Source organism: Gadus chalcogrammus, chromosome 4 (assembly GCF_026213295.1).
Source record: "Gadus chalcogrammus isolate NIFS_2021 chromosome 4, NIFS_Gcha_1.0, whole genome shotgun sequence".
NCBI lineage: Eukaryota > Metazoa > Chordata > Actinopteri > Gadiformes > Gadidae > Gadus > Gadus chalcogrammus.
Window position 1 is genome coordinate 13,301,658 of NC_079415.1, and position 26,850 is coordinate 13,328,507.

General features: G+C 46.6%; 1 protein-coding gene across 1 annotated transcript; it reads right to left on the minus strand.

Moving 5' to 3' along the window:
- Window positions 1–943: 943 nt before the first annotated feature.
- On the minus strand, window positions 944–17,482 carry ccdc80l2 (coiled-coil domain containing 80 like 2). Its single transcript, XM_056589636.1, has 13 exons — window positions 17,021–17,482; window positions 16,618–16,856; window positions 16,113–16,201; window positions 15,507–15,680; window positions 14,727–14,878; window positions 13,983–14,369; window positions 13,400–13,631; window positions 12,941–13,097; window positions 12,209–12,345; window positions 4,401–4,549; window positions 3,751–3,854; window positions 2,961–3,041; window positions 944–2,166 (listed from the first exon to the last, which is right to left on the minus strand). The coding sequence occupies exons 2-13, from the start codon at window positions 16,838–16,840 to the stop codon at window positions 1,805–1,807; spliced, it is 2,247 nt and encodes a 748-aa protein (XP_056445611.1). The 5' UTR covers window positions 16,841–16,856; window positions 17,021–17,482; the 3' UTR covers window positions 944–1,804.
- Between the last annotated feature and the right edge of the window lie 9,368 nt (window positions 17,483–26,850).

A 26,850-nucleotide genomic window follows, 5' to 3' on the forward strand; every position in this document is an offset into this window, starting at 1 on the left:
CCATGTTCATCAGCAGTATTTGCGTGTACCAGAAACGTGCCTAATCATTAACATCGCCATTGAATGTCATGCACAGACATTTTTCCTTTTCAAAAATATTTAGAATCTTTATAGTTCTCATATTGCTGTCATCGTTAGGAAATATTCTCACCCTCATATATTGTTGGACCCCCCTCACAAATATGAATTGATTAAATAATGAAAACAACGTGTCAAAATAAAAAAGTATTGACTCAATTAAAAGACCTGTGGTTGAAAATAATTAAAAGTTTTATCTTAAGTTAATGATAGACCGAAGTAATGATGCATTACTTCCTGGGGCAATCCTAAGCGAACAATTAAAGTGACCTGGACCGATGAGCTAATCCCCAGTCCAACATGGCAGGGCTGAGTGATAGCAATGAGACGACTGTTAGGCAATGTTTGTGTCTGTTTGCCTTGCACTATTACTGAAGATTCCCCTTCCTCTTTCATTGTCCCTCTGTCATCTATCTTTAGCCTCTTCATAAATGAAGTGCATAACGTATTTGTAACATATCATTATGCTCATAGGAATAAGTAAAGCTCTTTCTGATGTGTTTGCTAAACGGTTTACTCTACTAAGCAAAGAATGTTTGGATACAGTTCTGCAATGCTATGTGGATATATTCTCTTGTCTTAGATCTGCACTTGATTGGTCAAAAAGTATATGCCACACACATCAAGTAACATAAATAACAATAAAGCAATTAGCTAATTAGGATTTGTGTGAAATACCGCCAGCTAGTGGCCATCAAAGGAAGCATAATAACGTCACTTACAGATTATTAGTATCCCTTCGTTCCACCTCTTTATTTCCAAACAAAGTGACGGATTGTAAACATGAGTTTAACTTTAAATCTAGTCATTTAATGTTTACAAGAGCCGCACTTTGAATATAGTTGTGGATTGTCTATGAGCAACGCAAAAACCTCCAGAGAACCTCGATTATGAAATAATATTGAATTTGGAGATACGCTATAAATGAACATTGTTGTTGTTTTTTATAGAATGATGCAGTAGGAAAATAAATCGACTTCTTTAAATTTCTGGATTTTTTTTAGTGGCTATATTTAAATACAATAATGGATCAAATTAACAAATTGAAATGAACTTGACTCATTGTATAATATATGTGCCGTTAATGTTGCATACCGTTTGCGATATAGTGCATAATTGATAGCAAATTGTGCCTTCGACCTAAGTTAGCTTCGTATAAAAGTCAAATAGTTTCAAAGCATTACGCAAGCTATATAACACTGGTTTTATAAACCCATATTGGCCGTAAAAGGCAAATAAAAAAAACTTGTTGACATTAAAGATAGATAACGAAAATAACATTTATTATTACAACACACGATCAGAACTGAAAAGTTGTTGGTCAAAGCTCATTTAAAATTCTTTACAATTCTTGCACATGAATTGTAATGGGTTTGTTTATATGAGAACAATTGAAGCCAAATTCTGGCTATATATGAACTTCTCCTTTCCCCCTTTCTTCCTGTTTTACTGCTGTAGCAACCAGCCCAGAGTACCACCCCACAGAATATATTTTTTATGTTATTTCTGCCCCATTAATGTTTCTAACCATCACATCTTCACAATCAAAAAGGCATTCATCCTTGTAATCTTCACCGATGTCATTTTATTGAAATATTTATTCTGTTCACTTCTGCTGGTCTACTATGATGCCGGAGCATGTGAGGGGAGTCTGTGAGTAGTGTCACCCTGAAGGGCAGTATTTCACACCTCTGTCACTCAAAGTCATTTCTGCATGCGTGTCCCATCAGTCCTCTCCACGATGATAAAGTCGACGCTCATCAGCGAGCTCCTTATGGTAACCACGGTAACCTCCATCCTCACCACCTCCTCCTCCTCCTCCTCCTCCTGCTCCTCCTCCTCTTCCGTCCTCGGGGCAGCTGATCCCCAGGCTGGTCTGCAGCTTCTCCTCCCGGACTCGGAGCTCCAGGGAGTCCACCAGGTCGTAGACAGTCTCCAGGGACCACATGGGCGAGGGGAACCAGGCCTTCACGTCCCCGTCCTTGCCCACCACCAGCATGCTGAAGTAGTCCTTGCTGACCTTCAGTTGCTCCCGGAGGCTGTTCACCACGCCCTGGGACAGGGGGTCCACCTGGCTCTGGCTCCGCCCTGCAGCAGCCAGACACACGTTTACATGTCACGCAGTTCTGTCAAGCCCCATTCAAACAAAGCTCCCGGTAAATGACCGGGGTAACATTGCAGGCACCGCTAGTGATTTGCACTGTTCACACATGCAGCAATGTTCAGGAACATATTCGTCTTGACATCATATGCATTATATGTATTGTAATGAATCTAAGAGAACATAATATGCTTTTTATGTAATTGAATGCATCTAAAAGGATTAATACATACTACAGACTAGACTACATTCTTACAGATTTAACCAGGGGGAAAAGCCAGCTTGGTGATTGGCTGCAGTAAAAGCGGATCGGAAACAGGAAGAAATATATTGCTCCTCTCCAGACCCTGCTGCAGGGTGAATTCAAATCGCCGAGAGAACGGGCTGGTGGTACCCAGTCTAGATTGACAGACTACAGACTTCAGATTTGAGAATTAAGGCTTCAGACTTCAGACTTCAAACTTCAAACTTCAGACTTCAGACTTCAGACAACAGACAACAAACAACAGGCTTCAGTCTTCAGACTACAAAATACAGACTTCAGACTACAGACTGCATACTACTGACTTCCAGACACCAGACAACAGACTAAGACTTCAGACTACAGACTAAGGATAACAGACTTCAGACTTGAGACTACACAATACAGACTTCAGACAACAGACTGCATACTACTGACTTCCAGACAACAGACAACAGACAACAGAAAACAGACTTCAGCCAAAAGCCAACAGACTTCAGACTCAAGACTTCAGACTACAGTTGGAAATCCCCAGCTCACCATTTAGGGGAAACAGTTCAACGGTTCCTTTAGCTTGAGCTCCTGTGCCGATCATCTTCAGTAAGGCAAAGTGACGTATTCCTGAGGACAAATCATCATAGTGATCATTCATATGCAGACTTATTTTACGTTTGTTTACTTTGACCTCAATGTAATTCCAGTATGCACACACCACATCTACAGTACACATAACCATATGAAGAACCCATGTGCGTGTGTTTGTGCTGGTTGCAGAGTGACGGCCAAAAGGAGCAGAGTGGGCGTGGTTTGGGAAGTAGTACTTCCCTCAGTGGCACATGCAGGTTTGAAGCTATTAAGTCAGCACTATGAAGAGAGGGGAGGGGCAGCGAGTGGGAGGGTGAGAAGGTGGTGAAGGGGAGAGAGGAGAAGATGGCGGTCAAGGAGGAGTTAAGATAATGCCATTGGACTAGCCTAGCGGTTATGTGGCTCCCTAAAAGAACTCTCTCTCCATGAACATCACCGGCTGGGGTTATTATTAAAGGTGGAATATTGACATGTATTTAAAGAAGTGTATTTTCCCTATTAACAAAGAGAAACCGGTTGGTCGCATAGCGACCATTGTGGTGTCTGATTGGTTATCACACCCTGACTACTATGACTCCATTGTTTATCCATACTTTTGCATACATGATTTGTGTGTGTGTGTGGGTGTGCATGGCCACCCGCCTACACGTCTAACACACAACCCTGACACAAATTCAGCTCCTGACAGGAAAGGAGTATAGCGTGTGATTACACTGCAGGTGTGAACAGGTGACCGACCACTGACCCATGGGACAGTCCTGGCCGCTGAACGCAGACAGCTGCTGCTGGTAGGAGTAGTCGTCCTCAGAGGGCGTGGACACCAGCAGCAGTCTCCTTTTGGACATGAACCTGAGAGAAGGGATGAACCAACCATGTTACTTAGACTCAATACAACCTTGGAGGATATCAAACAGCCTTACAGTAATAGACCTGTGAAGATATAGTAGGCCTACAGGGCAACAGTAATAGACCTGTGAAGATAGTGTAGGCCTACAGCCTTGAAGTAATAGACTTGTGAAGATAGTGTAGGCCTCCCCCTCAACTAATAGAGCTGTGAAGACAGTGTGGGCCTACAGCCTTACAGTAATACTTCTGTGAAGACAGGGTACAATAAAGTTATTATTGATCCTCCTTGTTGATCATCATTGGGATCATTGTTTCCTTTGCATGTTAGGGTTTCCATATCAGCCCAAATGTGTTAATATCCACGTCAGTAAATGGCATGAAATAGGCCAACATTCTCGTTGTTGTGCTAATTCCTTCAGGAATAATGATTCACTTGCGGATTAGAAGATACCTGAACTTCAATCTCTCCCAAGTTCCTGCAGCTTCCCCACAGACATCACACAAAGCATCTGAACAGGTGATGATAACCCTGCGCTGGTGTTACGTTACCGTAGTAACACGTTCTCCGCTGCAGGGCTCCGGTCCTTGGAGCAGGCGGAGGAGCCCTTCTTCTCCCGCTCCCTTTCGGGCCGGCGTGAGGGGAAACCGTCGACGTGTTTCAGCAGGTCAGCAGTTGAGGGCGGAGCCTCAAACACCCTCTGGTGGCCAGATACAACATTGGAACAAGGGAAGAAGAAGACACTGTAGAGCTGCTGGATGCCAGATTTGTAGATCATCTAAATTCAAACTCTTAAGTATGCTCTTTATATGCACAATAATATACATGTTTACATAACTGTATCTAGTATGTATCTCCGTGCTGCTATTCTGCACTTTGCACCTTTTATTATTGCACCTCAATAACATACCTCAAAAGGAACTACACTCTGGCACACTGTGCATTTTATATTCTGTATAATCTGTATAGTCTGTCTGTATGTGTTGTGTTTATTTGTTGTTGACCTTGTCGATAATTATGTTATATGTTGTGTGGTAAAATTATGAATAGCAAATTTAGAGACGCAATTTTGATCCTCTGGGTAATTACTTGTTGCATGGTCTGATTGACCAGAAAGATTGATATGCACAATAATATACATGTTTACATAACTGTATCTAGTATGTATCTCCGTGCTGCCATTCTGCACTTTGCACCTTTTATTATTGCACCTCAATAACATACCTCAAAAGGAACTACACTCTGGCACACTGTGCATTTTATATTCTGTATAATCTGTATAGTCTGTCTGTATGCGTTGTGTTTATTTGTTGTTGACCTTGTTGATAATTATGTTATATGTTGTGTGATAAAATTATGAATAGCAAATTTAGAGACGCAATTTTGATCCTCTGGGTAATTACTTGTTGCATGGTCTGATTGACTTACAGATTGCTCTGTAAATTAGCATTGCTGCACTTTAAAACCGTACTCCTTAAAACGGAGGTTTTGGAGTTTAACACGCAGCTGCGCACAAGGTTGAACGGGATTGCTGTGTAACGACTCTTACAGGATCAGCTGATTCCTAGCTGACTTGGTTTAAACTGCTTGGAAACCGGAAGTACTGTGATTTCTACCCCAGTAGATGCAGTCTTAACTTAATGGTGGAAGCATTTTGTGCTATAATTACCAACAAAAACTTAATGGGAATTTAAAGTGAACTTTAATATCATAAAAATATAATCAATAAAAAGGCTAATAATGTTGACATATATTATGAAATAGTCTGGGCTACTTTTTGTGGAAATCTGAGTCCTGAATCTGCCCTCACCTACGTCAATCCATTAATTCATTCATTGCTAACCATTTTAGTTAAGCATTGACCTTTTTATGATTCATTGAATGGTACGTTCATTCATTTTTTTACATACAAATAATCTGTTCTTTGTAGAGTTTTAGTTGGCCACTTTAAGCAACTCCTATATTGTAGCCTGTATTGTACTGAAGGCCTATCTGGTGTAATAAGTGTAATGTATCATACCTATTAATAATAATTCATAAAACTAATTCTGTGTATGTGTGTCGGTTATGATGGAGCCTTGTTTCATCCTGCAAACTAGTTTAGTTCTATGTCGTATAGGCTTCGCCTTTAAGGCTATCGCTATTGGGTTACCCTAGGCGAGAGCCGTAGCGCCGGCGGACGTTCTGCTCCCATTTGCTTCAGGACGATCCTGTAGCATACTGAAGTAAATAAATAGATATTATGGACTGGAAGACGATCCGCATCTGCAAGACATGTAACACGGGTTACATCTTGCCGTATGGCGGCCATGAGGTGTGCGAGGGCTGCCTTGGGCATGAACATGCCGTCTTGGCGCTCTCGCCGCTCTGTGTCGGAATTGTGCGGCGCTGCCGTCGGGTGACAGACAGCGCAGAGCCGACACTGCTGCCGCCATTGCGGAATGGGCCGACGAATTCACTGTTCCGCTCGACGATGCCCTCTCTCATTGTGAGCTCGGAGTCGGAAGACTCCGACCGCGACGAGGAGGGGGCGTCTCCCCCGGCTTCCCCTCTCCGAATGGAGAGGCCCGGGGCAGCAGCATTGCCCGTCTCTGCCGCCACCTCACTTCCAGTGGTTGGAGCTTTGGTGGCAGAGCTAACGGGCATTATCGCCAGGGCAGCCGCAAACCTTGGCTTTGCGGTGTCCATGCCTCAGGACCCCCAACGCCCGGACCAGCTGCATGGCATCTGGGGGCTCGAGGCCGCGACACGCCCCGCCCGTCTCGACCCGATCTGGCCGATGTTTCCCACCATCAGGCCGTACTTCAATGGGGCTGCGGCGGAGCCGGGAAGCTCGGGGCCGGTGAAAACATTTATCCAGGTCAAGAAGACGGAGGGTCTGACAGACCGGGGTTACAGGGCGGTACCGCCGCTGGATCCCGCTCCGTGTGCTGACTTTGGAGTGAAGCCGGGGCTCAGCGACCGCTGCCCCACTCCCAAAGACCAGCTGACGGCTAAGCTTACAGACAGAGCGCATCAGTGTATGATGCAGCAAGAGGCTGTTATGAATAACATCGCCCTGCTGGCACATAACATGGCGGTTGACCCTCATCGTCTGGCCGAACAGGCAGTCGACGTGGCGAAAACCACCCGGGCAGCAGCACTCCGCTACAGGCTCCCGTCGCCGCCATAGGACCCGACAGCCACTGTCACGGTGCCGCCGGGACCTCCGCCTCCTGGAAGCCAGGCTTACCAGCCCCGCCCGCCTCTGTCGCGGGCTACGGCGAGCGGCCAGCGAAAGGCAAATGTCCCGCCCCACAAGCGCCGGCGAGGGAAAAGCGTGTGACAGCGAGAAACACCTCTTTACTAAAGACGGCTTCTCCCCACACACCAGTTAACGCCGGATCCTACCAGCTCGGCCGTAACTGTTTCACACGCATCTCCGCTACATATAGGCAGGTCGTCAATAAACCTTGTATTATTGATCGAGCCAGCCCTTCATTCCCTTTACGAAGGCAGCCTCGCCCGGCTTACCAGCCCCGCCCTCCTCCATCGCAGGCTGCGGCGAGCGGCCAGCAAAGGCCTCGGGCAGCAGGCTCATGGGGCGATGTCCCGCCTCACAAGCGCCGGCTATTACGGGGCGAGGGAGAAGCGTGTGACAGCGAGAAACACCTCTTTACTAAAGACGGCTGTTTTCTCCCCACACAGTTAACGCCGGAGCCTGTTATCACAGTTATCGGCCCGGCCATAACTGTTTCACACGCATCTCCCACCACATATAGGCAGGCCGTCAATAAACCTCGTATTATTGATCGAGCCAGCCCTATATTACTTTCCCCTCACCACATCATGCCTGGCATGACATGTGGCGAGACGGCCGCTAAAACGAGCTCTCTGTCTACGAAGGACACGCAGCTCGTTCACAGTGTCAGCAGTCTGCTGCCCAGTCAGTGTTATTCCTCCTCGCGTCCCAACGCTCAGGAGAGAGGAGGCTACACTCTTGTCACAAGCTGAGCAGGCAGGGCATGCCTCTGCTAATGCACACACCCAGCCTTTTCGGGCAGAGCTCCCCGTGGGCTGCGAGGAGGACTCCTCCCCTCGCAGCGGCGGCAGGGGCTCAAGCGTGGTTCGTTTCCATGACAGATGCATCAAAACAAGAGGCTGCACAGCCGTCTTCAGTGCATTACTCAGAATGGCTGAACGCATGCACCCTGGCCAAATGGATGGACGGGGTGATCAGCAAGGGTCACACCCTGCAGTTCACCTCCGTTCCGCCACGATTCAACGGGATTGTGGAAACAACGCTGTCATCCAAGGATCAACAGCTCTCACTTTTGGCGGAGCTCCAGTAGCTTCTAGCGAAAAAAGTGATTTCCACAGTCCCGAAGGGATAGGAAATGCAGGGATACTATTCCCGTTACTTCCCGGTACCCAAGAAAACAGGAGGGCTGAGACCGATTCTCGATCTAGCCCTACTCAACAAATGCATCGCGGAGAGGCCGTTTCACATGTTAACAATCAGACGAGTGTTACAGTGTGTAAAACCGGGTGACTGGTTGCAACCTGGTCTCACAGGAATCCGTGAAATTACTACGGACGAATAACTCGAAATCCGTGATGTGGCCACGGAATTCGCTCCAATGCAAGTTAATGACGCTGATGTTCCGCTGGCTCAACACACGGATCCCCGTTTCAACGAGCGAGTCGACCACGGGGGGCTTAAACTCAAAACCCGGGGTTGGTTCTTCACTGAAACCCTTAAATTGTCCCTTTGTTGTGTTCCACGGAAGTTGCTCCAATTGCAAGTAAATCATATCTGTGTGTTGGACCTCCCGTTTCAATCTGTCGTGTGTGTGCCACATTGACCACAGCGGGGGACTTAACTCATAATCCGTGGTAGAGTCTGACGGAAATCACTTCAATTGTCCGTGATGTGGTACACGGAATTTGCTCCAATGCACAGTAAATTACACTGTTTATCCGTGGCTCACACACGGATATCGGCGTGTTTCCGTGATGTGGCCACGGATTTTCGAGGTTTAAGCGTCCGACCGTAGTCATTTCACGGATTCCTGTGAGACCATGTTGCTGGTTCACCTCAATAGTTCAGAAGGACGCCTACTTCCACGTCACAGTGATCCCCAAACACAGGTAATTCCTGCGTTTCTCATTCCAAGGGTCACACTACCAGTACAACCGTCTCCCGTTCGGCTATTCTCTAGCCCCCCGAACGTTTTTCCAAATGCGTGGAGACGGCTCTCCGGCCGCTGGCACGCAACAGGAATGAGGTACGTTCTATTGGGGACGATCGCTGTTTTGATGGCCGCTCCAAGGAGGAAGCAGCTATTCAAACAAAAAAGCTGGTATTTCACCTGTCGAATTAGGCTTCGCCCTGTAAATGGAAGAAAAGCTCCCCCCTCCCCTCACAGAGTGTGATGTATTTGGGGGTAGAGCTGGATTCAGCTGTAATGAGAGCATGGCTCTCACAGCAGAGGATGGAGACGCTGTGGTCTCTCCTCCGCCGCTGTTCCCCGGGCAGCGTTGTGTCAGGCCCCCCCTTGTATGAGCCTGCTGGGCATGATGTCGGCCGCCCACACGGTGGTGCCGCTGGGGCTGCTTCACATGAGGCGGCTGCAGAGATTGGTTTTCTCGCCTGCGCATCGACCGGTGCGCCAACGGAGGCGCAAAGTGGACCATTCCCCTATCAGTGGGCCCCCCGATTTGACCCACTGGGGAGATCCCCGAACTCTCGCGAGACGGGTGCCGTTGGGCAGAGCAACGTCACACAACTCAGTGTTCACGGATGCTTCTCTGTCGGGCTGGGGAGGAACATGCGAGTTTCACGTAGTGGGCGGCATTTGGCCGCCCCCCGTGACCATGCATTTAAACGCATTGGATCTCCTCACTGTGTTGAAAGTGATCCAACACTTTGCCCCAATGTTGACGAATCAACACGTAATGATTTGCACGGACAACAAGGCGACAGCAGCATACATAAATCGCCACGGGGGCCGTGCGCTCGGCACAGCTGCTGAGCATAGCGAGACAGTGTTATGCTGGGCGCACACACACTTGCTCTCCATCAGAGCAGCGTACATCCCCGGTGTCCTGAACAGAGGGGCCGACATAATGTCGAGGGAGGGTCCCAGACCAGGAGACTGGACTCTTCACCACGATCTAATCAATCAGATATGGAGCGAGTTTGGGAAGGCGGAGGTCGACCTATTCGCCACGCGGGACAACACAAGGTGCGAGCTGTGTTTCTCCCTCAGCGCGAAGGACAATCCCCCAATCGGGGTGGATGCGTTCGCTCATAGACCGTGGCCGAACGCACGTCAAAGAGGAGCGGCTGTACATGATTCTCATAGCACCGCAACGCACGAGTGCATCGTGGTTTCCCTGCCTCCAGCGTCTGTTCTCGGGGCCGCCGAAGGCACTCCCTTGGCAGCGAGACACTCTCTCACAGGCAGGGGGAGCAATCATAGATAACCCAGAGATCGGCCGGCGCTTGTGGGCCTGGCCGCTGAACGCGATAGCCTTAAAAGGCGAAGCCTATACAACATAGAACGATAGTTACGTATTGTAACTCTAGATTCTATGATTATAGGCGCAGCCTTTTAGGTGTCGGCCTCATTGTCCTTTAAATAGCTGAAGAAAAGCTGTTTATTGGGAGCAGAACGTCCCCCGGCGCCCCCGTAAATCTGCGCCCCGCGGGCGTGATTGGGGCCCACGCTGTTGGTGGGCGGGGATTACAATTTTTTCAGTGCTACGGCTCACGCCAAGGGATAACCCAATAGCGATAGCCTTAAAAGGCTGCGCCTATACTCATAGAATCTAGACTTACAATACGTAACTATCGTCTCCTCTAAAACCACGTCAGTTTCGAGATTAGACTCACACGCACAAAATACGCCCTCTAGTGTCTGATGTGAATTTCTCTGAAAAAAAACAGCAATTGAGATCAAGGTAAATCGCAGCTGCAGGTTAAACCACAAGTACATATGACACAGCAATGGAGCTTAAGACGTCACGTGATTTATTGAGTTTAAAACCGTGTTGAACTCTAATAAGTGGCTAAGCTAGCGACAGAGCAATTGCCCCTCCAGGATTTCGCGATGTTGCGATTTGCAACTTCAATGCAACATCAACCAATCACCGCAAATTGAGTGCGGTGTCGCAATTTTAACCAACCACTGCTACTTTCCCGCAAATTTGACCAATCAGTGGCGTCTTCTTGAACTGACGTCAACAAACAACCTTCCGCCTTACTTCAGTGTTTACTACTTCAAGCGATTCAAGCATTCATGCAGCATGTGAGCATCCAACGTTTCACACTTTCCGACCAAAATAACTGCGAAAGATCACGAAAAGGGGTCGGCTTAGCTCAGGAGGTCGAGCAGTTGTCTTGTAACCGAAAGGTTGCTAGTTCAATTCCAAGCTGATGTTGACAATGACTCTGCTGTCAATATGTGTATTAAACAATGTAAGTCGCTTTGGATAAAAGCGTATGCTAAATGCCCTAATTGTAAAAGCAGTATCCTGGTATTCTAAATGAAAGCGGGGGGAAATTAATTTGCAATGTTGTGGTGGAACATAAGCGGAAATCTTCCATTGATAAGCATATTGCCACCGCGAATCATAACTACAGAACTGCAGGCAGGACGTCAGACGACGAGGCAGATCACTGACACAGGCTGTTGCATCCAAGTCAATTGCCAGCGCGGAAAGAATCAAGAATCTATATAGGAACATTTCTCAGTGTTTTTGTTCTTTTAACAACTTAATAACTTAATATTTAACAAATTACTCAGGGAAAATTGCAGTAATAACTTAATATTTGACATCAGAAAAATCTCAACTTTTCTCGCAACTCTAATTTCCTGTCGCACTGTAATCGGAACAAAAACATTGAAAACACCGCAACTTTCATCACAACTTTTTGGAAAAGCTCACGCAGCATCTGGCATTTATGCCGCAGCAATCTCAAAAAAGGCCCGCGAAATCCTTGAGGGACTGATTGACACTAAGGTTCGCTTTGACTTTGACTAGAGCGAGGACAGAGTAGAAGAGAGAACGGGTTTGAAACCAAGCAACCAAATGAACGTCCCCTTCGCTCTCTGGTCCCGCCCTCCTTACGTCCCTCACCCATTGCGTACACAAACCTGTGATTGACGTGTAAAATAGATTCTTTGAACCAACCGGGGGAGAGATATATTCTCACAGCGCATTTAGCTCACTAACAGATCGCACGTTCATTCAGCATATTGTCAACGCGGAGGCTTATTTTGGTGTAGAAGAGAACGTGCTTGTTTAGTGACGCTAGCGTTGAGGATAAAACAACCGTATTCTATGGGACAGTCCTGAGGAGACGAGTGCTCACAGTGCGTTTGAGGTCGTAGTCGGTGACGGTCATGGAGAAGAGGTCAGCGGAGGACAGGCCCAGCTCCGCCCGCAGCAGAGACGCCATCCCCGGGTCGGGGAACTCGTCTGCCAGCCCGCTGAACGGGGCCTCCGAGTCTGGAACACATGGGAATGAATAAGAGGCGCACAATGGATTCATGCACTGCCTTTATATAGCACTTTTCTAACCTGTGTGGCCACCTAAAGGGTTTATAATAACACTGAGTGGGCTTTCGGTTGAGCAATCTGTCGATAATTTGAAGTCAAACATATTTCAACCTCAGGAACAGTCTGGGGGAGGTCTTGCTTGAACCAGCAGCACTCCAAACATGCCATACAACCTGCTCTACCTCATGAGCTCCTGCCAATCAAGTATTTTCAAATATTTGTTACTTTTTTTTTTTGATTAGGCAAATATAATGGGATTGGTCAGAGTTTGGATCCACGCATGCACATACACGCACACACACAAACACACACATTTACGCATGGACTAACACGCACACAAACACACACATACGCACTCACACGCACACATACAAACAAACACAGGCACGCAGGCATGCAGGCACAGATGCAGACACACGCACACACACGCGCACACATACATACATACACACACGCACACACACACACACACACACACACACACACACACACACACACACACACACACACACACACACACACACACACACACACACACACACACCCAGCTGGAAGTGCTGCAGAGTGAGGGTCTTGTCACGGCCTTGGCCCAGCAGGGTTGCCACGGTGATCTTCCTGAGGGCGAAGTCACAGTGCTGCTTGTTGTTCTCTTCCTGTAGCTGGACGTACAGCGGTGCGTCCTTATTGGGCGTTGAGATCACCTGACAAACACACATACAAACACACACACACACACTGCAGGGTTGAATCAGGGATGGTGGTGTGCATTAACAATTGACCAACTTGTGCTGAGATGTAGATATATAATATATGTATGATTTTTGTGATTGGTTGGTTGGTTGGTTGTACTTTTGCCTTCTGTCGTGTTTTCATTTAGACACAAAATAAGATAGTATGCGAGTGGGTAGTTAATACACTGGATGAAATGGATGGGTGAACCTAGTCAGGAATGATTTAAGAGGTCCCGTCTAGAAGTCTTGGACTAATGCTTCATTAAACTCACCATCAGTCGTCTTTTTCCTCGTAAAACCTCCAGGAATTCCCTGAGGGCTGCTTGATCCTTCTCGCTCATCCCGCCGTCAGACTTCCTCCCTCTTCCCTTCCCCTTCTTCCCTTTCTTCCCTTTCTTGCCCTTTTTCTTCGAGTTGTTTTTACTTTTTCCCGCGTTTGTTTTCTTCTGCTCTGCAGTTTTATCATCTGTTTTTCTTTCTCTCTGTTTCCCTCCCCCCTCATAACTGTAACGGATAGAGTGGAGAAAATGCCCTTTGTTAGATACCTAGTCAGCAGACACAATGATCCAGAATCACAAATACATTGTTTAAAAACAGAACTTTTTCTGTTCAGTCAAACACTGTCCTATCTTTCACATTGTCCTCTTCCCTTTACGGTTGGGACCACAACAAACCATCCCCACTGGCTTTGATAACAAAGAAAGATATTAGAATACAGGTGTCAACCTAGCACTACTTCTGCAAAACTAAAACTATAGCCTAGAAAGAATCGTGGTTAATGTCAGCCAGCAAAATAACTTCCCCCTGCGCTGGATCTCCCTAAAGTACACAAAATAAAACATGAAGAGAAAGCACCTGTTGGCGTTCGATTCCTCTTTTGCCTTGACCGCTCCGTCTGGTCTGCTCAGCTCTACTTTCTCTTTACCTCGCCTGAGGGCGGTGACAACGCCAACAGCACCGCCACCACCACCATCGACGACGCCACCACCTCCACCGGCGCTGCCCTCCTTTCTCCCAGGAGGCGGAGTCCTGCGGATCACAAATCTCGACCGACCCATCAGGATGTCCTGGATCTTGCTCTTTAAAGCCGCCTTTCTATCCAGCGGCAGTTTCCGCAGGCGTGCCGCTGCCGCCGCCGCGTTCACGGTTGTGATGTTCCTACCTCGTAGCGCCCCCAGGGCCGTCTTCCTCTTCATCGTTCTCCTCTTCTTAACCAGGACTCTCTTCTTCATTACCCGGCACCTGATGGAAACACCGGCGGTCAGCTGTGGTGAAGAGCAGTATATAGGGTCCCCTGCTGTATGGGGTAGCAAGACTTGCAGACTTGTAAACTAAAGATATCTGATTGGTTCCTGATACACGAAAATAAGGTTTGAAGGCCCCATAAAGGTCCCACATATACATTCAAAAAGTAATGCTAAGAATTCCGTGGGTCGCTGAGACGTTGTTACTATGGACTGCCGTTGATACAAACAATACTGATTCTGCAGACACTTTACCGTGGGAATCTGTGGGATGAAATAGTAAAATAATCCAGCTGTAATCACACGTCGTAATCACACCAGTGGACCGATCTGTCTCCAGGGCGTTCCCAGGTACCTCAGAGGGGAGCCCTTCCGGGTCATCTTCTCCAGCTTCCTGACCGGGAGCTGGTCGATGAGCTCCAGGACCGCGTCCACCCGCACCGGGTACGGGAATCGCTCGCCCACCCGCAGGTTCTTCTTCAGAACCAACATGGAGAACTCCCGCTCCTGAGGGTTCCATGGGCGGCAGAATCCACCGCAAAAAAATAAAAACACAAACAAACAAACTTAAAAAAGCAGGAAACGATATCCATGTGCGTTTTCCGGAGTCAAGCAGACATGAGAGAACTCTCAAGTAGGATTCTGGGTTCGAGGGCCATTGTCCACAGCCTACCTGTAGGCATCCTTGACTAAAGGCTTATTTATGGTTCCACCTTGACGCAATGCAATGCCCACGCAGTCGCAGTCATGAACCTCTTTTGGTTCTGCGTGGGATTGACGTCGGGTTTACGTTGGCCGACCAATCGCAGCTCTTGCTGCTGCGTTGCCTCGACACAAGGTTACAATTTCTTGTGAGGCCCACGTCAGGCCCTTGCGGTGGACGCAAGGGGGGTCCGCAAGGACGTGATGGGTCCGTAAACCCCCTTGTGTTGCGTCGACGTGGAACCATAACTAAGTCTTTAGATGCATGACCCACCTGCTCCTTATCAGGAATTCACTACAAGCTGCTTTTGTAGAAAAGCACCTAGTTAATGGCTCATCAGCACTCAGTGCTAAGCTAAAGGTCCGAACGGATCCGTTAACTCTTGAGAGCGGCCCTCACTGAGACGTGCTCGGGAGCCCAGCTGGGGGTCACCTGGTTGCTGAGCTCCAGGTGGTGCAGTAGCTTGGAGACGGTGTCCGGGCTCAGGGTCTCCACCGTGGCATCTCCCTGGGGGGTGGTCTTCTGGATGCGGCCCTCCATCATCGCATTCTGGATGATGGTCACGATGTATGTGTCTCGCTCGGCCAGGCGGCAGTTCAGCCCCTCCTGAGAGAGAGAGAGAGAGAGAGAGAGAGAGAGAGAGAGAGAGAGAGAGAGAGAGAGAGAGAGAGAGAGAGAGAGAGAGAGAGAGAGAGAGAGAGAGAGAGAGAGAGAGAGAGAGAGAGAGAGAGAGACAGAGACAGACAGACAGACAGACAGACAGACAGACAGACAGACAGACAGACAGACAGACAGACAGACAGACAGACAGACAGACAGACAGACAGACAGACAGAGATCCACACACACACATACACATTGTAAATTCTACAATGTAAATTCCACTTAGATAAAGGGCGTAATCTGCAAAAATGATTGACATATTGAATTGAATTGAAAATGTTTTTTATTTCATATAAAGATGATCACATGCTCTCTCCTCAAAAACTTTACGTTCTCATCCAAATCGATTCTTGGTGAGCAATTCTTCTGTTTTACCTGCTCCATGTCTTCTAGTTGTTTCTCCATCATGCGGAGGTAGTGGTCATCATGGGATGGAGCCGTTATCACCCAGAGACGTTTTTTACCTAAGGGAGAGAGAGACACTGGATTTGAGGGTGTTCCAATGCACCTGATCTGACTGATACGAGCAAGCAAAGATAATTTTTAGGGTAACTATTTTACCAGGTGTGAGGCAGATGCGCCAATTATGAGAGATCTTAAAGATGGCTACAGTTGTACAGAACCACAGACACCCCACCAACAGATGCTAAATGGACCAGACTCTGCTTTCATGCATAAGACATTAGAACTTCAGTAACAAGTAAACTATTCCCCTTTTGATTTTCTTTGACTTTGTGTGGCTCCACATTCAAATATACAGCATAGACAGGTGAGGCCAATTGAGCATATTCAAGATCTTTTATACCTTTTAGGGTTTCTTCCCTACCATTACTACTCGGCCATCTCTCCACTACTACACAATGCAAGTTGATAATATTACCTGCAAAGTCTGATAAAAAGTCCTCTTCTTGAAAGTGGCTTGACTCTCCGTCTTCCTCTTCCCTGTCCAAACCCAGACCGTGTCCCAGACCCTGGAGGTCTGAATAGTCCCCCCAGTCTCTGGTGTTGGGGTCCAAGTGATCTTTGGACTGTCCGCAGCTGAGGTGCCACAGTACCACCAGAACCACGAGAGAAGAGAAGGGGTGTCTGTTGATCCCAGACATCCTCAATGGATCGGATCTGCGGATTAGTCGTCAAAACTGTCAGAAAAAGGACATCATCTAAGATTTGTGGATCTTCTTAAAGCCACATGCTTTTGTGTCAACAATAACAAAGCTTATGGGTTTGCGAAAGACAGCTGTGCAGCATGTGAGACAGCTTGCACCGGTGTGTGGCCTACTTACACAGTGGAACGCTGAAGAATGTCCTAGAAGTTGTGGGAAATACTTCCACTCCAATCTCTCTGAACTCCAAGCGTGAAATTACACCGACCAGAATTCCACGGCCTCCTTGAGATTTATGCATTGGCATTCCGTAGGACAACCCACCAGGTGTGCGCCAGGTCTGCGGTGAATACCATGATTAAAACAGGCCAGTGATGTACACTGGAAATATCATTAGCTGGGATGTCAAGAATGATGTTGGAGCTGCTTGCAGGCAGAGACAAACCGAGGACTGCTGCAGAGCCCTCCTCTGTACAGAGACAGATAGCGACCCCTGGCTCACGCTATGCTGCAGCCTCTACAACAGGAACCCTGGTTCACGTTACGCCCAGCCCCGAACAGGAAACTACTGGAATTTGCTTTAACTTCAAAGCATGTCGACACTTGTTCTCACTCTCTCTATCTCTCTCTCTCTCTCTTTCTCTCTCTCTCTCTCTCTTCCTCTCTCTCTCTCTCTCTCTCTTTTTGGTGTCCATCTCTCCCTCTCTCTCTCTTTTCCTCTCTATCTCTCTCGCTCTTCTTAACTTGTTCTCTCTGTAAATCTATGTGTGTGTGTGTGTGTGTGTGTGTGTGTGTCTGTGTGTGTGTGTGTGTGTGTGTGTGTGTGTGTGTGTGTGTGTGTGTGTGTGTGTGTGTGTGTGTGTGTGTGTGTGTGTGTATGTGTGTGTGTGTGTGTTTGGTTGTGCTTTGTGAACAGATGTTCCTTATGGTCTCAATTATCTATAGCCACATGCAGAATAAAACACACTCACACAGGCTGAACAGAATCACAGAATGTCAATAACACTATAATGTTTGTGTGTGTGTGTGTGTGTGTGTGTGTGTGTGTGTGTGTGTGTGTGTGTGTGTGTGTGTGTGTGTGTGTGTGTGTGTGTGTGTGTGTGTGTGTTTCTGGGTGTGTGTTTATGCATGCTTGAATGTGTTTATGTTGGACAATGTTTGCGTTTTATAGGCAAATTTCAACTGTACGTGTGTGTGTGTTTTGTTACACAGGGTGTGTGTGACGCGTCAGTGCAGTAGTACTGTGGCAGTAGTGCTTGTAGTTAGTGCATGTTGCATGCTGCTTCTGCTTGCTTCTTTCTGCTTTCAGCTACGGCCACCGGCTAACCTCTGTTTGGGGTGAAAAGAGGAGCAGAGCGCGTAAGTCTCCTCCTGCCGGTACATAGCCTCTCCACCACCAAGACTCCTACAGTGCCTCCTCGTGGCCTCACACGGTAACTGGGTACCTCGCGGTCCCAGGCTAAAGCGTAGGAGATCTCGGAGCAGCAGTGGGCCCCAGAGAGAAGGCGTGCAGGCCCACCGGTGTGTGGACACGCCCTGGCGCCTCTCAACCACTGCCCCAGCCTATGGGTAAATAGCATGGGCAGATGGGGCTCATAGCCATGGCAGGCAACCCATCTAGGAGAAGGCCACTCCGATCAAGAACCTGTGGAGATAACCCACATTAGGCAGTCACCAACAGACCGGTGTTCTGGCAGTCTTCTGCAACTCCCTTCCACTGAAGGTCGTCATGCTCCAGCATGCCACTGGAGTATGTCGGGGGGAGCCAAGACAGTTAGGTCAGAGACTGCGCACCACTGCCTTCACTATAATCTATTCTTCTGCGCAGGCCTGCCCCAATAGGTGAGAGGTGCACTCAGCAAATTACCTCAAACATAGAAACTCTTCAAATCCCATTGACGATTTAGCTATTCTAGCCCAGATCTCACTCAACAAATATGCATGCATTCTTTCACAGAACCAATTGTTGTGTAGTTAACTGTTAAAGTGTAACGCTTTTACACTTGAAATACTAATCAATCAAGGTTTACAAATGTTTCTTTGACATTTATAGATGACATCATATCATTCCGTCAAATAGCTCTTGGTTTGGCATGGAAGAAAACGGACTATTCACATAAACATAATATCAACTTACTTTTACTTTATTTATATTGACGACCGTTTCGGCATTAAGTAACATTGACGTATGCATTACTGAAATACAAACAGGTTTGCATAATAAAACACCTAACTTTAATAGCAGGCCTGTCGCACCAGTTACTCAAGTTACTGAAGTGCGCATGTGCCAAGCGCGAACGCATATATACACTGCAAGCTAGCACATGCACGCGAACATACACGGAAACGCACACACATGCGCACACACAACACGCGCGCACACACACAAGCACACGCACACACACACACACACACACAAAGGCAGCCATACATACACGGAAGCGCAGCCACACACGCAGACACACACACACACACACACACACACACACACACACACACAGACATACGCACACGCACAGATAAGACGTTTAACGGCTCTGCGATCGGCACGCACGCAGGTAAGAACACACACGCATGTGCACTCGCCCAGGTAAAGACGTTACGTTTTTAACCCTAACCCGTCGACAAACTCTCCCACGTTAGAAGTTCACTCTATAGACTATATCAATTGTGATAAAATAAGGGAAGAGACAATTTCTCACCTCGACAAGCAAAGGCAGGTCGTTCTAGTCACATCAAAAAGGTTAAATTCAAACATAGCGCCGACCGGCATATCAACACACAAGTGACTTGATCTTAAAGAGACAGTGTGCCTATAACACAACGAAAACATGTAAATAACACAGTATGCTATGGTGAATTATGTCTGAAGAATCTACCACAAGACTACACTTAACTCTTCTCCTTGAGCATCCCAAAATGTCTTTTAATGTCTTTCTTTGATACAATTCATATGGGATTTGAAAAAACGATCAAAGGTATATTCCGATTCATATTTAAAAATACCGTCCTAGATCTTCATAAGCCAAATGATGACGGTGCAAAGTGAAAGAGTTTCCATCATCCCAGCCAGCCCGTGGTCGTGTTTCATGTCTGCGTAAAGCTCACGGTCCTTTCTCCTCCTTGTAAAAAAGAGTTTGATTTGGGCTAAACAGAAACATATGTGGTCGTGCTCTATAGGCTATAACTGAATAATAATGGCAATTATATTACTGGTTACTAACAATGAAAAAGACACGCATACATATGATACTTCATTTATATTTATACATTATTTATATTGTACATTATTTATATTATTTGTAAGAAATGAAAAGAAAAAAACATGCAATTAGAGGAAGTGTCTTCAGGGTAAAAGGTTTAAACACAACAAGGCAAGAAAACTACACATTCCTTTCTCAACATCTTAAAGAGAAGCAGATGACACAATAGGACTCTCTCTCTCTCTCTCTCTCTCTCTCTCTCTCTCTCTCTCTCTCTCTCTCTCTCTCTCTCTCTCTCTCTCTCTCTCCCCCCTCTCTCTTTCTCTCTCTCTCCCTCGTTTGTGTGTGTGTGCGTGCGTGTGTGCCTGTGTGTGTGTGTGTGTGTGTGTGTGTGTGTGTGTGTGTGTGTGTGTGTGTGTGTAAGAACTTGTAAGCAAAGAAAATGGATGGACATGAATAGATCAATCCAAATGTAACCCAGATTACTGAGAAGGATTGCATTCCTACATAAAATAGTACAGCCCCACATTATTGTGAATGTTCCCCATAACGAAATACACTGGAAAACCGACTCATAAGAAACAATGAATGTCTTCACAGAATAAAATAGAATTCAATATTTTTTGCATTGTATTTGTACTAAAGTGAATTTACTGAAATGTTGTAAAACTGTTATGCAGTCCATTATTTCTAATGATTTTGATCCAAGCAAGAAGTTATTGTATCGTATGGTATGTTTAGGGTATAGTGTGGAGGGAGGCAAAGTCAAATACATATAATTGTTAGTATCTGTCAGATAAAATACTCCTATCAATGACTAAACAAGGGAATGTGTTGGTGGTAATATCTTCCTCATGAAAATATCTTAAATAGTGTTTATAATTGAAACATTGTTATTTTTCAACTCAACATAGAGAATTTCTCCATTTCACACATGACAATTTTTATGAGTGGAGAAACAGCCCTTCTTAGTGGTCACATGTGATTACTACAAATTGCTCATGTGGCAACAAAAAAAACGCTAAAATCAACAATATTGCAACCTGAAACTTTTCTCACTTTTCGTTTTTATGTGCAGTTTTTATGTCAATCAAAGTTTTTATGCCATATACCTTTATCATCCTAACATCGCCACCAATTATTTGACAGTAAACTTTTTGTGAGGTGAAAGTGTGGTTTTAAATAATCGGAGTCAAAATAATCGTCAAGATCAAACTGAAGTAAAGAATGAATTGGAAGTTGATTATGACTCTTCCTATACCTGCTCGTGCTCACGTTTCTCGTGAGCACGAGAAAGTATCTGGTACGCACGCGAAAGTATATGGTGCGCAATAAGAAAGTATCTCGTGAGCACGAGAAAGTATCTCGTGAGCACGAGAAAGTATGTTGTGCGCACAAGAAAGTATCTTGTGAGCACGAGAAAGTATCGTAGGCCTACGCATATCACTGGCAGTGTGTGTGTGTGTGTGTGTGTGTGTGTGTGTGTGTGTGTGTGTGTGTGTGTGTGTGTGTGTGTGTGTGTGTGTGTGTGGTGTGTACTTTAAATATGAATAAGTGTACATGTGTAAGGTTGTTAATTAGACAGGCCACCATGTGGGGCTGTTTACCGCGATTTGAATATTATGTCCCTTGTGGGCCAACGTAGTTCGTGTGTGTGTGCCATCTTTTGTTTCATGTTTGACCCTATGGAAGCATATATGTAGCAAAATTCAAATGGCAATACAATTTGCAATTTGCAATTCAATAAGTCATTACATTATGCAATTGACAATTCACTTTTGGGGGGTACAAACCCCCCAAAAGTCTGTTCCTCCACTCTGAACTGCCAGACAGATGCAAGAGGAGATACCACATCAGCATTGGGGACTTCAATGCCCATAGCACATTGTGTGGTTATGCAGTGAACAATCAAGATGGAGAGGAAGTCGAACCCTGGCTCGAGTCGAACCACCCGACCCTGTTCCACAACGCAAAACTGCCTGGCCTAAATCATCAAATTCATATAATTTTTTTTTTTGTACAAGCGTGCAAGAGTGATAGGGCCATAAAAAATAAAAAATACAATAAGCCTACAGGATTCAATTACAGTGTGTCAATGTGAAAAAAAGATCTAGGGTACAACGAAGTGCAAAACAATGTGCCATTTCCCCTTTATTTTATCAGTTTCAGCGTGGAGAAACTGTTCTTCCCTTTTAGAAAACATCCCTATTCTACTGTTCTTTCCTCATTTCATGATAAATGCTAGAAAAAGAAAGAAAAAAAGAAAAGAAACATAGGGTTATGCATTACATTTCGTTGCATAACCATCCCTCCCTACTTAACACGGGCAGATAGCCTACTACTCTTTACTCAAATGTATTTGTTGTCCCAATGCAACAGCCAAAACAGTTGAAAATACGTGGTTAACATCACAACATTGGTAGCCTAGCAAGGATACTGACATTTGGATACTCGCTTCTGCTTCGATGAGTTTGCTTAAATATGATTACGTTTCTTAATATATCGAGACCAGACATTTACAAACTTATTCGCTTTTTCTCATTCACCGAGGAGCAGCACCACGGTGTTTGGGTGCGGCCCTCTAAGTTACCTGTGTGGAACATTGCGTCGCATTAGTTCCGTAAATTAGTGAAATCATGATTGTTTTATTTGGTCAGACAGGGGGGTCACAGGGGGGGCCAGGGACATGTCTACAGGGGCATGGGTCCCCGTATGCCCCCGTGTAGAACCGCCATTGCCCATTGCGTTGCGGGTGTAGGACTTGAGCCGCTTTAAACAGGAGAAGCTCCTTTCTACACCAGATGTATGCAGATTGTTGCCACTAATGATAATAACACTTTGTAAAGCTTAGGCATTGCACTGTCCAACTCCATGTCTTTAAAGGTCCCATGGCATGCTACTTTATGGATGCTTTAATATAGCTATTAGTAGGCCCCAAACACAGTATTTGAAAATTATGTCCCTTGTGGGCCAACGTAGTTCGTGTGTGTGTGCCATCTTTTGTTTCATGTTTGACCCTAATGTATGGAAGCATATATGTAGCAAAATTCAAATGGCAATACAATTTGCAATTTGCAATTCAATAAGTCATTACATTATGCAATTGACAATTCATTATGCAATTTTATAATGTATTTGGAAATACGTTATTCAAAGTGTATTTTAATATGCAAAGTGACAATGCAATCCTCAATTAAAATTGCAAAAGTTATAACAATAAAAATAGAATAACATTTTGAAACCTCCCTGTGGTGCAGCCTGGGAAACACAGATTTGTATAATCTCATATTACTATATGATTATTACTATCAGCAGGCCAATATCTGTATTCCTACCCAAGCAATCTAATAGATGATGATGCCGAAGCGCCACAGACACTCGCCCCCCTCGGGGCCTGCACAGTCAATCGCATCAATCAACATTGAAGGTTTTTCCAGTTGCAAGGCAGACATACTAGCGATAACGGCCAAACGCTTTGACATAGTGTGCATGCAGGAAACCCACATCGGCCCTGCACAACACCGACCAGCCATCCCTGCAATGAAGCTGGTGGCCGAGATCTGACACACTATTAGTAGGCCCCAAACACAGTATTTGAAGACGTTCCCGAAATTCAGCCCTGATGCAGAATTACAGCCACTACGAGCCACTCTCACATTGAGCTATCCCCAAATGCGCAGTTTCAGTGTCTGTAGCTTTAATGCAAATGAGGAGAAGAGAGGTGGGTCAAGGAGGAGGGTGGGGGTGTGGCCCTGAGCAGCTTGCAGCCACGGTACCATGCGCACTATTAACAGTGGATGTATCGCAATGGCGAGGCACACACAGCCTTTAGCCGTGTTCTGTAAATATTCTAGAACACACGAGAGTCCTGGAGCTCTATATGTAAATAATATCATATTCTACATAGATATCTATATAATCTAATATATATTATCAAGGCCAAAAGCTGTGTGAGCCTCCAGACGATATTATGAATCTCGACCGAGTCGGGTTCTCCGAAGTCTCTGGTTCTTCCACGTCCCCATCAATCTGAAGTAGACTGAACCATGACATGGAGGAGAAAGGGATTGTTGCCCGCGATTGTTGACCGCGGTTGAATCCCGCCGGAGACAGAGCTAACCGCCTTGGCAGCGGTCAGCGCTTAGGCAACACCGCCTCCCGCAGCGTCGAGGCGGTGGTCCCTCGGCAGCGGGAAGCGGGGCTCAAGGGGGAGACATTCGCGGCCAACAATCCCTTTCTCCTCCATGTCGTGGTTCGTGTACTTCAAGGAGTAAAAGCCAGTTCCTTTCTCTGAATTAATTCTCAACCATGGCTGAGGTAACCCCCACTACGAGTTTCGTTGTGGAAATACCAGAGACGAGAGTCCGACGTGTTATGCGCCATAAGACCAACAGCAGAACGGTTATCCAAATAACAAGGTCCTGGAGCTCTATATCTAAATAATGTAGTATAATACATAGATATCTATATCATATAATACATAATATCACGACCAAAAGCTGTGTGCACCTCCAGACGATATTATGAATCACAAAACGACTTTGTCGGGTTCTCTGACGTCTCTGGTTCTTCCACTTCCACATAAATCTGAAGTAGACTGAACGGCGCGCTACCTGCTGCCGGCTGCCCGCTGCCGGGCGGTGGTGCTTTTGCGGCGGTGGTGCCTCGCGGCAACCGGCGGCATGTCGCAGTTCATCTACTTCAGGGAGTCAAAGCCAAAGTTCCTTTCCCCCAATTCCTTCTCAACCATGGCTGAGATAACCCCCACTACAGTCTCGTTGTGGAAATACAAGAGACGTCAAAGAACCGACAGCAAACACTTGCGTTACAGTGTGTGTAATCACACACACACACACACATGTGGCGCTCGCACGGCCGTGTCTCATAGGCGGGCCACATTCTCTGGGTGGGCAAGAAAGGAGAAAGGGGAGGAGCTTAGATCCTTTATGACGACATATGGGACCACATTCCAAATCAGAGCGCTTGAGCCTCCGTTTTCTTCAAAGGCGAGCAGAACACCTAGTGCTCGTTTTACACCGGACGCAAGTTTTAGCCACTGGGGGACCACAGGCAGGCTAGGGGAACTCATATTTATGTTAGAAAACCTCATAAAGTGAGATTTTCATGCCATGGGACCTTTAACAGAGACAGGCAGACAAACAGTCAGAGAGAGAGACAGGCAGACAGACAGTCAGAGACAGACAAACAGACAGATAGACAGACTGCACTCCTTGGCCAGCATCCTCAGGGTTAAGGCGCCGCTGGGGGTTAGCGGGCTGCTGGGGGTTAGTGCGCCGTGAGGGGTTAAGGCGCTGCTGGGGGTTAGCGGGCTGCTGGAGGTTAGTGCGCCGCAAGGGGTTAGCGCGCCGCTGGGAGTTAGCGGGCTGCTGGGGGTTTGCGGGCTGCTGGGGGTTTGCGGGCTGCTGGGGGTTAGCGCCCCGCTATGGGTAAGCGGGCTGCTGGGGGTTAGCGCCCCGCTGTGGGTTAGCGGGCCGCTGGGGGTTAGCGCCCCGCTATGGGTAAGCGGGCTGCTGGGGGTTAGCGCCCCGCTATGGCTAAGCAGGCTGCTGGGGGTTAGCGCCCCGCTATGGGTAAGCGGGCTGCTGGGGGTTAGCGCCCCGCTGTGGGTTAGCGGGGACCCCTGGCCCAGCCACGCCAGGAAGCCTGTGGTCTGGGGAAGGAAGAGGATCTCTTTAGATTGAAGTGGATCTAGTGGCTTTAGATTGAAGTGGATCCCTCTAGATTGACGTGGATCTCTAGTGGCTTTAGATTGAAGTGGATCTCTCTAGATTGAAGTGGATCTCTTTAGATTGAAGTGGATCTCTAGTGGCTTTAGATTGAAGTGGATCTCTAGATTGAAGTGGATCTCTAGTGGCTTTAGATTGAAGTGGATCTCTCTAGATTGAAGTGGATCTCTTTAGATTGAAGTGGATCTCTAGTGTCTTTAGATTGAAGTGGATCTCTAGATTGAAGGTGATCTCTAGTGGCTTTAGATTGAAGTGGATCTCTCTAGATTGAAGTGGATCTCTTTAGATTGAAGTGGATCTCTAGTGGCTTTAGATTTAGGTGGATCTCATTAGATATAAGTGGATCTCTAGTGGCTTTAGATTGAGGTGGATCTCTAGTGGCTTTAGATTGAGGTGGATCTCTAGTGGCTTTCGACTGAAGTGGATATCTAGTGGCTTTAGATTGAGGTGGATCTCTAGTGGCTTTCGATTGAAGTGGATCTCTAGTGGCTTTAGATTGAAGTGGATCTCTAGTGGCTTTAGATCAAGGTGGATGTCTTTAGATTGAAGTTGATCTCTAGTGGTCTAGTGGACACTTTTAACACATATCAACTCGCGTGCGACACGTTCCCTACTGATTCAAAACTGGAGTTGGGAGAAAGTGAAAGAAAAGTATAAATGGAGATAGATGCTGTAAGGGCATGAACCCGTGAACACAAGACGCGTAAAATGCCTCAAAATGCACCTGGGAAAACAGACGCGTTCCGCGTGCGGCACATGACGGGATTAAGCAGACTCGGATAACGCGGTAAAAGCACCAACCTCATCAGAAGATACTCACGTCCAGTCCCAGCGGGAGGGCCTATGCCCCCCCGGGCACTGCCACCGGGGGGGCATAGCGTCTGGAGTCAGGTCTATAGCCGCTAAAGCTGAGCAGACCCATGGTGAGGAATCGGAGGTGAAGGATCACCTTCCCTTCTAATTCACTATTCTGTCTTTTCTAGCGTGTTGCGTTTAAAACAACTACTGTTGTTTTAAAATGTGCTATATAAATAAACTTGACTTGACTTGACTTGACTGC

Coding starts and splice junctions, on each gene's coding strand:
- ccdc80l2 (XM_056589636.1), bottom strand. CDS start 16,840: ATGTCTGGGATCAACAGACACCCCTTCTCTTCTCTCGTGGTTCTGGTG. Junction 16,202..16,617: donor CTTTTTATCAGACTTTGCAG/GTAATATTATCA, acceptor TCTCTCCCTTAG/GTAAAAAACGTCTCTGGGTG. Junction 13,098..13,399: donor GAGGAAAAAGACGACTGATG/GTGAGTTTAATG, acceptor TGTGTTTGTCAG/GTGATCTCAACGCCCAATAA.